The sequence below is a fragment of the Biomphalaria glabrata genome, chromosome 2 (assembly GCF_947242115.1).
Source record: "Biomphalaria glabrata chromosome 2, xgBioGlab47.1, whole genome shotgun sequence".
Lineage (NCBI taxonomy): Eukaryota > Metazoa > Mollusca > Gastropoda > Planorbidae > Biomphalaria > Biomphalaria glabrata.
The window spans coordinates 17269009-17282601 of NC_074712.1; the positions used below are offsets into that span (position 1 = coordinate 17269009).

Below are 13593 nucleotides of genomic sequence, written 5' to 3' on the forward strand. Positions count from 1 at the left end.
ATTGGTTGGTGACTATGTTAAGAAGAGAAGTTAGCGATTGGTTGGTGACTATGTTAAGAAGAAAAGAAGTTAGCGATTGGTTGGTGACTATGTTAGGAAGAGAAGAAGTTAGCGATTTGTTGGTGACTATGTTAAGAAGAGAAGAAGTTAGCGATTGGTTGGTGACTATGTTAAGAAGAGAAGAAGTTAGCGATTGGTTGGTGACTATGTTAAGAAGAGAAGAAGTTAGCGATTGATTGGTGACTATGTTAAGAAGAGAAGAAGTTAGCGATTGGTTGGTGACTATGTTAAGAAGAGAAGAAGTTAGCGATTGGTTGGTGACTATGTTAAGAAGAGAAGAAGTTAGCGATTGGTTGGTGACTATGTTAGGAAGAGAAGAAGTTAGCGATTGGTTGGTGACTATGTTAGGAAGAGAAGAAGTTAGCGATTGGTTGGTGACTATGTTAGGAAGAGAAGAAGTTAGCGATTGGTAGATGACTATGTTAGGAAGAGAAGAAGTTAGCGATTGGTTGGTGACTATGTTAGGAAGAGAAGAAGTTAGCGATTGGTAGATGACTATGTTAGGAAGAGAAGAAGTTAGCGATTGGTAGATGACTATGTTAGGAAGAGAAGAAGTTAGCGATTGGTTGGTGACTATGTTAAGAAGAGAAGAAGTTAGCGATTGGTAGATGACTATGTTAGGAAGAGAAGAAGTTAGCGATTGGTAGATGACTATGTTAGAAAGAGAAGAAGTTAGCGATTGGTAGATGACTATGTTAGGAAGAGAAGAAGTTAGCGATTGGTTGGTGACTATGTTAGGAAGAGAAGAAGTTAGCGATTGGTAGATGACTATGTTAGGAAGAGAAGAAGTTAGCGATTGGTTGGTGACTATGTTAAGAAGAGAAGAAGTTAGCGATTGGTAGATGACTATGTTAGGAAGAGAAGAAGTTAGCGATTGGTAGATGACTATGTTAGGAAGAGAAGAAGTTAGCGATTGGTTGGTGACTATGTTAAGAAGAGAAGAAGTTAGCGATTGGTAGATGACTATGTTAGGAAGAGAAGAAGTTAGCGATTGGTAGATGACTATGTTAGGAAGAGAAGAAGTTAGCGATTGGTAGATGACTATGTTAGGAAGAGAAGAAGTTAGCGATTGGTTGGTGACTATGTTAGGAAGAGAAGAAGTTAGCGATTGGTAGATGACTATGTTAGGAAGAGAAGAAGTTAGCGATTGGTAGATGACTATGTTAGGAAGAGAAGAAGTTAGCGATTGGTAGATGACTATGTTAGGAAGAGAAGAAGTTAGCGATTGGTTGGTGACAATGTTAAGAAGAGAAGAAGTTAGAGATTGGTAGATGACTATGTTAGGAAGAGAAGAAGTTAGCGATTGGTAGATGACTATGTTAGGAAGAGAAGAAGTTAGCGATTGGTAGATGACTATGTTAGGAAGAGAAGAAGTTAGCGATTGGTAGATGACTATGTTAGGAAGAGAAGAAGTTAGCGATTGGTAGATGACTATGTTAGGAAGAGAAGAAGTTAGCGATTGGTTGGTGACTATGTTAAGAAGAGAAGAAGTTAGCGATTGGTTGGTGACTATGTTAGGAAGAGAAGAAGTTAGCGATTGGTAGATGACTATGTTAGGAAGAGAAGAAGTTAGCGATTGGTAGATGACTATGTTAGGAAGAGAAGAAGTTAGCGATTGGTTGGTGACTATGTTAAGAAGAGAAGAAGTTAGCGATTGGTAGATGACTATGTTAGGAAGAGAAGAAGTTAGCGATTGGTTGGTGACTATGTTAGGAAGAGAAGAAGTTAGCGATTGGTAGATGACTATGTTAGGAAGAGAAGAAGTTAGCGATTGGTTGGTGACTATGTTAAGAAGAGAAGAAGTTAGCGATTGGTTGGTGACTATGTTAAGAAGAGAAGAAGTTAGCGATTGGTTGGTGACTATGTTAGGAAGAGAAGAAGTTAGCGATTGGTAGATGACTATGTTAGGAAGAGAAGAAGTTAGCGATTGGTAGATGACTATGTTAGGAAGAGAAGAAGTTAGCGATTGGTAGATGACTATGTTAGGAAAAGAAGAAGTTAGCGATTGGTTGGTGACTATGTTAAGAAGAGAAGAAGTTAGCGATTGGTAGATGACTATGTTAGGAAGAGAAGAAGTTAGCGATTGGTTGGTGACTATGTTAAGAAGAGAAGAAGTTAGCGATTGGTAGATGACTATGTTAGGAAGAGAAGAAGTTAGCGATTGGTAGATGACTATGTTAAGAAGAGAAGAAGTTAGCGATTGGTTGGTGACTATGTTAAGAAGAGAAGAAGTTAGCGATTGGTTGGTGACTATGTTAAGAAGAGAAGAAGTTAGCGATTGGTTGGTGACTATGTTAAGAAGAGAAGAAGTTAGCGATTGGTTGGTGACTATGTTAAGAAGAGAAGAAGTTAGCGATTGGTTGGTGACTATGTAAAGAAGAGAAGAAGTTAGCGATTGGTAGATGACTATGTTAAGAAGAGAAGAAGTTAGCGATTGGTAGATGACTATGTTAAGAAGAGAAGAAGTTAGCGATTGGTTGGTGACTATGTTAAGAAGAGAAGAAGTTAGCGATTGGTTGGTGACTATGCATTATGCAAGACAAGCGCCACTGTCGTGAGTTGTGTTGGGTACGACTTCAGGGTGCTAGAGTGAAAAGACTTGTTTTTTTTGTTTTTGTTTAAATTATGACTAAAGTCTACTACATTTATTTCATTTCATTTCCAGCTAAATTTCTTATATTCTAATCAAAGTTCTACTTAGTTTTGTTCACTAATAAGTTACTCAAGTTATTTCACGTTGTATAATGTAAGATATAATACGCCCACAGCGGTTTTAGGTGTCTACCAGCATAGTGGTGCAACAAGTCAACAACAGTCAACAATACTCCTCCCCATCTTTCATGCCCCTACCAACCCACCCACAACACTTCTTAAGCTTATGCTTAATCTATTGGGGGCGGGGGAGTATAGGCCACAACACGCAGCGCTGGGTCAAACACATATCCTTCATTTTTCTTTTTAGAGATTAAAAGAATTCGGCATAAAAGACGTTCAACCCCAGGTCGCGCTTTAAAGATGAAATCAGGCGCCATTTTGCCTTTTCTGGCATAGAGGAAAGTAGCTGGCAATAGATTTTCTCTGAAAGAAGGTCATAAGACATACATTTGAGTATCAAAGAACTCCCCCTGCTCTCTGGGAGCCTGCTTGTCTTTATTGAGCTCCCCCGCTAACTCTAGAGAGCACATTCTTTTTTTGTCCTTAACATTAAACAAATAATAGAAACATGCGACTTGAACCGAGACCAATCAAACTCCGTCAACTCATGTTTTCATCACGTGACTTTACTGACCAATTGGAAATGAGGAATTTAGGTTATCGCGTACATTTCCTTTCAAAGAGAGAATCCTTTAATTTTTTAAGTTGTTTTTTTTTTCAGAATCTGTGGATTTATTTTAATGCAAGGATTTTTGTCTGTGACCTCATTAACTCTTTCATGTTTGATCTATTTCAGTGTAGGTTGTCACTTTTATTAGATATTTGTTTTTGTTTTTGGCCCTGATAGGGCTTGGGTTCAATCCTTTTACTTTGGTTCATAGAAATATTCAATTAATGAAATGGAACAATTGTATCAATGTAAAAAAAAAAATTAATAGTTTAAATAATGTTATCAATTGGAATAGATATGAACATTTTAAAAAAAAGTATGCACAATTGAAGCAATTCGAATAAATTAAAAGAGTTTGAAGAATTTAAACAATGGAAAATTTTGAATTTTCTTTAAACCTATATGCAAAATTTAAAAAAATGTGAACAATTAAATCAATTTAATAAATCATACATTTAGAACAATTCCCTTGTATGTAAAAAAAAATATTTCTACAGATCATTTAAAGAATTGAATGCATTGATATAATTTGTTTGATGGCCACAAGGTAGTGTAGCATACACATTCAATGAAAGTGACCACAGGTTTGCAGATATGGGACCTGACCGCACTGAACATGCAATGATTGCATTACGCATGGGAAGACAAAAAATGTCATAAGAAATACAATGTGAACATTTTTGTCTTCAAAAGAGTTCCTCTTTACTGAATTACTGAAACACGTAATTCACCACTTGATTTTGATTGTTCATTTTGCCTGTCTGTTTTTGTCAAATTGGTTTTCTAGAGACAAACAAAACTTCTAGTGGGCCAGCAAGCAGCCTTCAAGGGGGCCAGCAAGTGGCCTTCAAGGGGCCAGTATACAGCCCTCTAGTGTGCCAGCAAACAGCCTAGGGGTCCAGCAAATAACTTTCTAGGGGGCCAGTAAATAACTTTCTAGGGGGCCAGCAAAAAGCCTTTCATGGGCCCAGCTAACATTCTTCTAGGGGAACAGAAAGCAGCCTTCAAGGAGGCAAGCAAACAGCCTCTTAGGGGAACAGCAAACAGCCATTTAGTGGGCCAGCAAACAGCCTTCTAGGGGGCCAGCACAGCCCAACGAATACGTCTCATGAAAGATGGATGCCTACCTGGTCATGTGGATTGGACTTCGGACTGTTACGAATGTTTCCGAGTTCACAATCTGCTCGCTGCCAGACCATGTCGCCCTACAAATTGTTCGTTTCTAAAGTAACATCTAAAACTTATAAAACAAATTGAAAACTCTTAAAAACGCTGACATAATCTCCATCGCAATAGGTAGCATTGCTGTACGCCCAACTCACGCCTATAAGTTATATCTAGGGCTAATAAATAAATAAATAAGTCTTGTCTATGAGTCCAAAGATTAATGAGGAATATAATAATAATAATAATAATAATCTTTATTATCCGTAAGGAAATTTGTCTTACAATTTGTGCATTACACCAAACAAAAAACATTATAACTATAAGAAACCAAAGTGTACATTCACACCAGACTCACTCATAATTTACATGTGACAAAGTTTATACCAGATTGTTCTTATTTAATGATTTGATTGCCAGGGGAACAAAAGAGTGTTTGTGTCTGTTTGTCTTTGCTATCGGTGTCTTGTATCTCTTTTGTGATGGTAAAATCACAAAGTCCTGACACAAAGGGTGATTCTTTATTTCGAGGATCTTGTTAGCTTTTTTATAGATGTTTGTCTCAAACAACTGCCCAAATGGGGTTTGTTTTTTGCCAATGATTTTGCCAGCAGCATTTAGGATTCTATTAAGTTTATTTTTATTTTTAATGGTCAGATTGCCATACCAGGCAGTGATATTGAAACTTAAAATATTGCAGATGTGAGCGTGATAAAACATAGCCAAGGCCTTTTCGCTAACATTAAACGAGGACAGTTTTCTTAGTAGTCGTAATCTTTGCTGCCCTTTTTTGCTGATATAATCAGTATTTGCAGTAAAATTTAGTTTATTGTCTAGGATAGTACCAAGGTATTTAAAGGTTTGCACATATGGCTAATATGTTGCAGTTAAATAAGCAATATGTTAAAGTAGTGTACTATCAGACTAATGCCCGACTGATCAAGCTTAACTAAGTGATATTCATAGTTTTATACCCCCCCCCTCCTTTCTCTTCTGTGTTGTGGATCTCTTTCGCAATTTTACCACATCCTAAAAAATTAGCACTGAAATGTAAAGTCTCGTGATGAGAAGCAAACGAATTCGGACTTGAAATCTAAAGTAACTGTATCATCCATTCCCATAATCCCAACTATTATTACAAATACCAGTATTTTAAATCTGAATTGGCTTGTGGAGCAAACATGCTAAACGGTAGAAACACATTTTTTTTTTAGTTTAAAAGTTTTGTTCCCATCCTAATAGAAAATAATTAAGATTATAAATAAAACAACTCTGCTACTCCGTCTAATTACATAGCGCCATGGTTCAGGGTCCTGGTCTATGTTCTAATTGAGATTTCAGGCTGTGGTCAATAATTGTCAAGTTGACATTGTGCTTCCGACGTTACACCATCGTAGGCCGACAGCCACCGAAAAGGTTGATTTCTACTTCACCTGCTCCCAACCAACTTTAAGACCTTCGACTTTACCTAGTAGCCACCAATGTAAACTTTTCACCACAACTCATTGGCATTTTGACAGCATAAAATAAAAGACTAAGTGTACGCAGTGAAAGAGTTTCAACTCTTGTACTTTTCATCGCTTTATTTCGTTTCTTGCTTATTTTGCTTTTCGTTTTCTCCATTTGTTTCCGTTCCTTGTTTTTTGTTTATCGTGGCGCTGAGAATGATGAATGCCTCTAACAACAGAAGCTAAAAGTCTGGACTAGCAAATTCTGCCCTTGTGGAGAATCACCAGAAAATGCTGACCATGTCCTGCATACTATATCAAGAAGCCCAAACAAGGCTCTGGTCCAAAACCCTCCTAGAGAAAAAAAAAAACTATGCGGAGAACTGCCTGATCTGGAAACCACTGCGCGGTTCATCTCAGATATAGGTTACAATTACTGATCTGAACCCTCCGACATGTCAAATGAGATCGAAGAAGAAGAAAGAATGAATGCTTCCTTAGGATAAATTTATATTGCTTTGTTTTTATCTCTCAGGTTTCAGCGACCCCTATTGCATGCTGGGTATCATGCCCGGCCCCAGTTCAGATGTGGACTCAGGGGCGGGAATGTCATCGGACGAGGAGACTGGCAAAACTAGGTCAGAGAAGGAACGACTTCATCATGTCAATTCCAAGAAGTTTTCTCTGCGCAAGAAGACCAAGAACACGGTGGTCAGAGACATGCTGCCGGCCAAACTTATTAAGACCACTCAGGTCAAGCCAAACACATTAAACCCGGTCTGGAACGAGAGATTTAGATTGTAAGTGGACTTGTTTTTCCTCGGATCTGTCCTTCTATCTTACAGCTAGAGTCCAGACAAATTGACATAGCATTGTCCAATAAGTGTAGATTATTTTTAAGTGACTCTTGTGGAATCTGAGGTCCACAAAGCTGTTGTCTGAGTTGGCATCGTTTTAATGTATCTTTTCTTTGTGTTGTTGAATTCAATCAACAACCATGCACTAATTCTTTTTGTATGAAATCATTGAAAGAGGGGCGCTAAATAAGGTAGGTATTATGGCGGGATTTTAAAATGTCTCCAGACTAGTCTACTTAATTTTGTACGAATTTTAGTTGTATTTAACATTTCTACAAATTTTGAGGTTTTAAAAAGAAATAAAACATATATTTTTATCTAGAGAAACAGTATTTTATTTTATTAATACTTTTGAAGTCGAATTACTTTTCGGAATTAATTTTTAACATGGCCAATTGTGTGGTGTAAATCAAGGTTAGATGTATTGAATTAATGGTGGGTCTATTTTTTTATGGCTTCACTTAGTTGAATTTATTGTTGTTAACCTTGATCTCATTACAACTATATTGTTTCCAGTGACCTTGATGACATTCATACAGACCGACTTCATCTGGACATTTGGTAAGTACAACCTGGACTGTCAAGAGTCTAGTCATTATGTATGTGTTACCTTTGCAGTACACAACTTTTGTTCATCTTCTGCACACAACTTTTTTTTTATCTTCTGCACAAAACTTTTGTATATCTTCTGCACACAACTTTTTTTTTATCTTCTGCACACAACTTTTGTTCATCTTCTGCACACAACTTTTGTTTTATCTTCTGCACAAAACTTTTGTATATCTTCTGCACACAACTATTGTTCTTCTGCTGTCGGTAACACACAGGGCGACTACAGTTTAGCTATGTGTAATGTTTGGTCATTTAGTCACCTGATACTAATTATTCATTGTGGTGGGAAACATGCAAGATTCGTGATATGAGTTTCCTCACGCCAAAATTCACATATCGTTCTTGATGTTAAGTCAAGAAAGTTAAATGTTTAATCTGATCAATAGTTGATGTCGAAAGAACTTGCCCTCTCATTAGAATCATAGTTTCTGTATCTTGGAGAAGACTTCTCGGAGAGCTCCTGACATGAATTCTTCTGTATTAGTTTAATAATCAGCGCACGAAGCTAATACATGTGCTTTTACCTGATTCTAAATTCAACATGTTTTTATAAAAGTAGCTATTGTGTTTATCTGGTCTGTTTTTAGGCTTGCGACTGACCTATAATTTCGTGCAATCGATTATTTAATCTCTCTCAATATTTCTTTTGAGATTCCTGGTCTGTGTATCTGGAGTTTCTTCGTATTTCTATGCGGCGTTTTTTTGTTTCACTTTGTGTATTTCTCTGCGTCTTTTTGTCTCTCTTTGTTTCTCTTTTTTTTTACAAGTCCTCTTATCAGCTTGCATATTCTTCATGGGAACAAAAAAAAAGCGGAAGCAAAAACCTGGACAAGGATCTCAAAAAACGGCCATAACGATTTTCCTAGAAATGTGAACGTTTATGTATAGGCCTATTTTTGGCTAAAGAATTACTGGCTAATTGGCCACACAGGGAAAGCTCATGTTGGACAGTTAATTTTTTTTTTTTAAATTCTATAATTAAATCTGATCCGGGGCTCTAGAAAATCTTTAACCTGAATACACCTACGTCAGCGGGTATTCCCGCATGTACTGACTAAACAGTTCAATACATGGATACAATTCTAAGTCTGGATCTATAGGCCTGTCACCAAACTAGAATTGATCTAGATCTAGTATTCTAGTCTAGACTTCTATCGTTTAATGTTGTCATGTCTAGATCTGTATCACCAAAGTAGAATTTTACATACTCTGATTAAATGTATACATGGGCGTAACCAGAATTATTTTCGGGGGACGCGGTAGGTTGAGGTAACAAAATTTGCATGTGTTTCAAATTTAGGCTATCATATTAGTTTTTTAGAGTAAAAAAATCGCTCTTACAAAAAGTCATCAGATTCTTAAAGAAGAATTTTTTTTATTTCTTTGTATTTTTTGTGCTTCTCTGTGTATGTCTCATTTTGTGTCTCCTTGCTGTCTTTCTGTCTGTCTCTACAGTTCTCTGTACCTCTCTCAGATGCTGTATCTGACCTTTTTTTCTGGTAATTATTTTATTTCATTCAAATTCTCCCTTTCTCTCTTTTTCTTTCTCCTTTATTAAGCAGATACTTGTGTTTAGGTAAATACACATATTGAGTAAAGTGCCAAGTTCGATCGCATTAAGCCCGTTGGCAGCAATTTTCACTTTTGAATTTTTATAGCACCGTAACGGTCTGACCTATGAAAAAACTGATGGTATCTCTAAATTCCTCGTCCTTTTGTCTATAAAAGTAGATCTGATTTAATGTATCACTAGGCTTGGTTAAAATTAAATATGAGTTCAAAGAGGTGTAGGGTAAGTATCGCCAAGCGTACTGTACCTCGATCGGATTTCTCCCCTTGTTAGTAAGCTCAATCAGGCTGATGGAAGGCTCGATCAGATCAAAGAAATTATATCTAAAACATGTTTTAATCTTTAATTTTCACAATGAAGTCGTTTTCTTTTCACTCCAGCACAAGAACACCATCTACTGCCACCTTTCCCATGCTCCACAACTTCAAATAGTCTCTTTGAGCTAATAAGCCATTAGACTTAAAAATAGCCTTAATCCCATGACCCATTTTCTTCAGTACCAGGAAGTAAAAAAAATAATAATTCCACACCTCTTGAGTTTGAGGTGCATGCGCAGTAGCTATATAGTAGTAATTTGGTAAACATTCAAATAAAAAAGTGTCTTAGCAATAAAAAGTGAACCGATTGAATCTGTATACAAATCGGAGCTGATCGAGCTTCGCACTTTACTATTATTTTTTATAGCCAAAAAACCTAATTTGAAATTCAACGAGCAATCAACGTACAAACTAGTTTTAAAATTAAAAGAACATCGAATTTGACGTGTAGATTACTGGATATTGACCAGACCTGTTATAAATAGAACAGTTTAATGGCGTCATTGTCTTTAATAAACAGGTCCATTCGAATGCCAGCATTTATGTTTTTTCATTGTTTTGATGACTTAACCACGCTGTTATTTTTTGGCGATGTCTTAATATGTGTGTGTGTGTGTATTTGTTTTCTATTCTGTTCAACATTCAGTGTTCCATCTCCCAGCTGTAGGCTTCCACGTTTAGTCCAGGGATGGTTTAAACTTTAAAGAATGTAATGAAAAAGAAAAGAAACTTTAAAACATAATTAAACAATTTTCTGGTTTCATATTGCATAAGTATTTACAAGTTGTTTGGAAACAGAATTCACGTAATGAATCATGAATGTTTATTAAAGTTTGTCTGTTTAGATGTTTTTTTAAATAGTGTTTCGTAGATGATTTTTAAGTGTTTTGTATACTAAAAAGGATCTTTCTGGTGATAAAATTTGAGAGGTAGCTGGCTCCTCTACCATCTAGCAAGGGGTTTGAGGAGCGCTGAAAGCGGGGTTCGAGGCACAGCCCTGGCACCAATTAAATGTTTTCCTGCTTTTTGAACTTCAAAGATTCTCTCTTTTTTTTTCCCACTGTTTTTTTTGTTTCTTTCTGTTTTCCTTCTCTTTTTTTTGACTTCTTACCAAGTTCTGTTCCAACAAGCTTCTTTTATCTCTTTCTATCTAACTCTGTCTCTTCTCTCGCTTTTTTTCTTGCCACTTTCTCTTTCTCTCTCCCTCTGTCTTTTTCTCTCTCTCTGGTTTTCTTGTTCTCTTATTTCAAACTATTTTCTCTCTTCTTTTTCTCTCTCTCTGGTTTTCTTGTGACGTCTTTTATTTCAAACTATTTTCTCTCTTCTTTTTCTCTCTCTCTGGTTTTCTTGTAACTTCTCTTTTTTCAAACTATTTTCTCTCTTCTTTTTCTCTTCCTTGCTTTCTCAAGCTTTATTTTTCCTGTTTCTTTTGTTGCCACCCCTCACCCGTTCACTGACTCACTGACGCCACTGTCTCAATGTTCCCTGATACTCTGACACCACTGTCTCAATGTTCATTGGTATTCTAACGCCACTGTCTCAATGTTCCCTGATACTCTGACACCACTGTCTCATTGTTTCCCAGATACTCTGACACCACTGTCTCAATGTTTCCTGATACTCTGACACCAATGTCTCAATGTTCATTGGTATTCTAACGCCACTGTCTCAATGTTCGGTGGTTACTGACGCCACAGTCTCAATCTTCCCTGATACTCTGACAAAAAGGTCTCAATGTTCCCTGGCTACTGATGTCACTGTCTCAATATTCCTTGATACTCTGACGCCAATTTTTCAATGTTTCCCAGACACTCTGACACCAATGTCTCATTGTTTCCCAGATACTCTGACACCAATGTCTCATTGTTTCCCAGATACTCTGACACCAATGTCTCATTGTTTCACAGATACTCTGACACCAATGTTTCATTGTTTCCCAGATACTCTGACACCAATATTTCATTGTTTCCCAGATACTCTGACGCCAATGTCTCATTGTTTCCCAGATACTCTGACACCAATGTCTCATTGTTTCCCAGATACTCTGACACCAATGTCTCATTGTTTCCCAGATACTCTGACACCAATGTCTCATTGTTTCACAGATACTCTGACACCACTGTCTCATTGTTTCCCAGATACTCTGACACCACTGTCTCATTGTTTCCCAGATAATCTGACACCACTGTCTCATTGTTTCCCAGATACTCTGATACCACTGTCTCATTGTTTCTCATATACTCTGACACCACTGTCTCATAGTTTCCCAGATACTCTGACACCACTGTATCATTGTTACCCAGATACTCTGACATCAATGTCTCATTGTTTCCAAGATACTCTGACACCAATGTCTCATTGTTTCCCAGATACTCTGACACCACTGTCTCATTGTTTCCCAGATACTCTGACACCACTGTCTCAATGTTCCCAGATACTCTGACACCAATGTCTCATTGTTTCCCAGATACTCTGACATCAATGTCTCATTGTTTCCCAGATACTCTGACACCAATGTCTCATTGTTTCCCAGATACTCTGACACCACTGTCTCATTGTTTCCCAGATACTCTGACACCACTGTCTCATTGTTTCCCAGACACTCTGACACCACTGTCTCATTGTTTCCCAGATACTCTGACAACACTGTCTCATTGTTTCCCAGACACTCTGACACCACTGTCTCATTGTTTCCCAGACACTCTGACACCACTGTCTCATTGTTTCCCAGATACTCTGACAGCACTGTCTCATTGTTTCCCAGATACTCTGACACCACTGTCTCATTGTTTCCCAGATACTCTGACACCACTGTCTCATTGTTTCCCAGATACTCTGACACCAATGTTTAATCTATATCTACATGAAAACGAAAATATCTTGTATCTAAAAACATTTCTTCTGACATCCAGAATCGATACTAATCGCATTTCAGAACCCCTCAAACGAGTACGACATCACATTCTATCAACTATAGAGACAATGATAAGCCCCACATTCCGGAATCGATTACATTATTGGCTATTTTATTATCGCTGAGCTGCGTGATATTTTTTTTATTGTTTGCTTCTTTTTTTTTCTTTTGTCGTCTGGAAACGGCAGACATTATGGAGACGTTGCGGCCCTTTGATGACAAATGAAGATCTCGCCATGTCAGAAAATGTCATATGTGGATTATGTCATCGTTTATTTCCATTCCTTCGATCAGACGGCGAGCAGAAAGCGAGGGGGGATGTTGCCTGCTGTTGGGAAACATTCAGAATTAATTGCAATGGATTTGTTTCTAATTCCCAGCATTCAGTCCATGCATGTAGGTGACTAAGGCATTAAAGAATTGTAAATGTTTTGTTGAAACATTTGGTTCTGAAGATGAGATTGTCTCAAAAATATTGTCTAAAAGTAAATTTCCAGATAAGATTATTTTCAAGAGAATGTCTCTAAAAGAAAGTCACCAAGAGAATGTCTCTAAGAGATTTGTCTCCTATTCACTTTCTTTCATCTCTCTCTCTCTCTCTCCCTTCCTCTGTGTGTTTACTTACACCAATAAAGACACTCTCAGCTAATTTTCCAACTTAAGTATCTACCTACACTCAAGTTGAGAACCGCGGCTCGAGAGACTCAAAACTTTTAAAATAGCACAATAATAACTACTGTAACCAATCAGCTCTCTGGACTACAAACACGTGATCTTATCATTTGAATGTATGCCCTGGAGAAACTGACACAAGTATGAAGTATACTTGAGACTTGTGTTAAGGTGTGGGTGGATGACATCTGACTGAAACTCTAGAAGAGATCATTTCAGATTTCTTATAATAATAGTAGACAGGCAGGTTGATAGTTAGAAAGAATGAATCTGTTTGTAATTATTTCAATGCCATTAATCTCCTTGAAAAATAATTGACCTATACAATTATCAATGATTTGCCTGATAATACAATTGCCACAGTTTCACCAAGGCTTGCCTCAATATATAATAAGTGCCCCCCCCCCTTTACACATACATACATCCAGTATTGATAAAGATTCAAATTCTTTTAATTTACGACCTAATATATGTTTGGGCCTACAAATCAAACTAAATGATATGATAATTTCTTTCAAGTGGCATTCAGGTGAAAGTGGACAAATACAACAGACCCTAAGAGTCATTGTGCTATCTATAACGTAGATGTCTTGTAAATCTAATGTCTGAGAAACAAGCAAACTTCGCCACTTAAGAGACTTTTGAAATTGATGT

The 13593-nt window shown here is 37.2% G+C and overlaps 1 protein-coding gene across 7 annotated transcripts in view; it reads left to right on the forward strand.

Annotated features, from left to right (window-relative positions):
- Positions 1–13593, forward strand: part of LOC106056272 (BAI1-associated protein 3-like) — a 328613-nt gene that overhangs the window by 257511 nt on the left and 57509 nt on the right. For all 7 annotated transcript variants that reach the window (XM_056019443.1, XM_056019441.1, XM_056019444.1 and 4 more), the window contains 2 exons: positions 6533–6797; positions 7371–7415. In XM_056019443.1, the coding sequence (XP_055875418.1) occupies positions 6533–6797; positions 7371–7415 (310 nt within the window). The remainder of the gene's footprint in view (positions 1–6532; positions 6798–7370; positions 7416–13593) is intronic.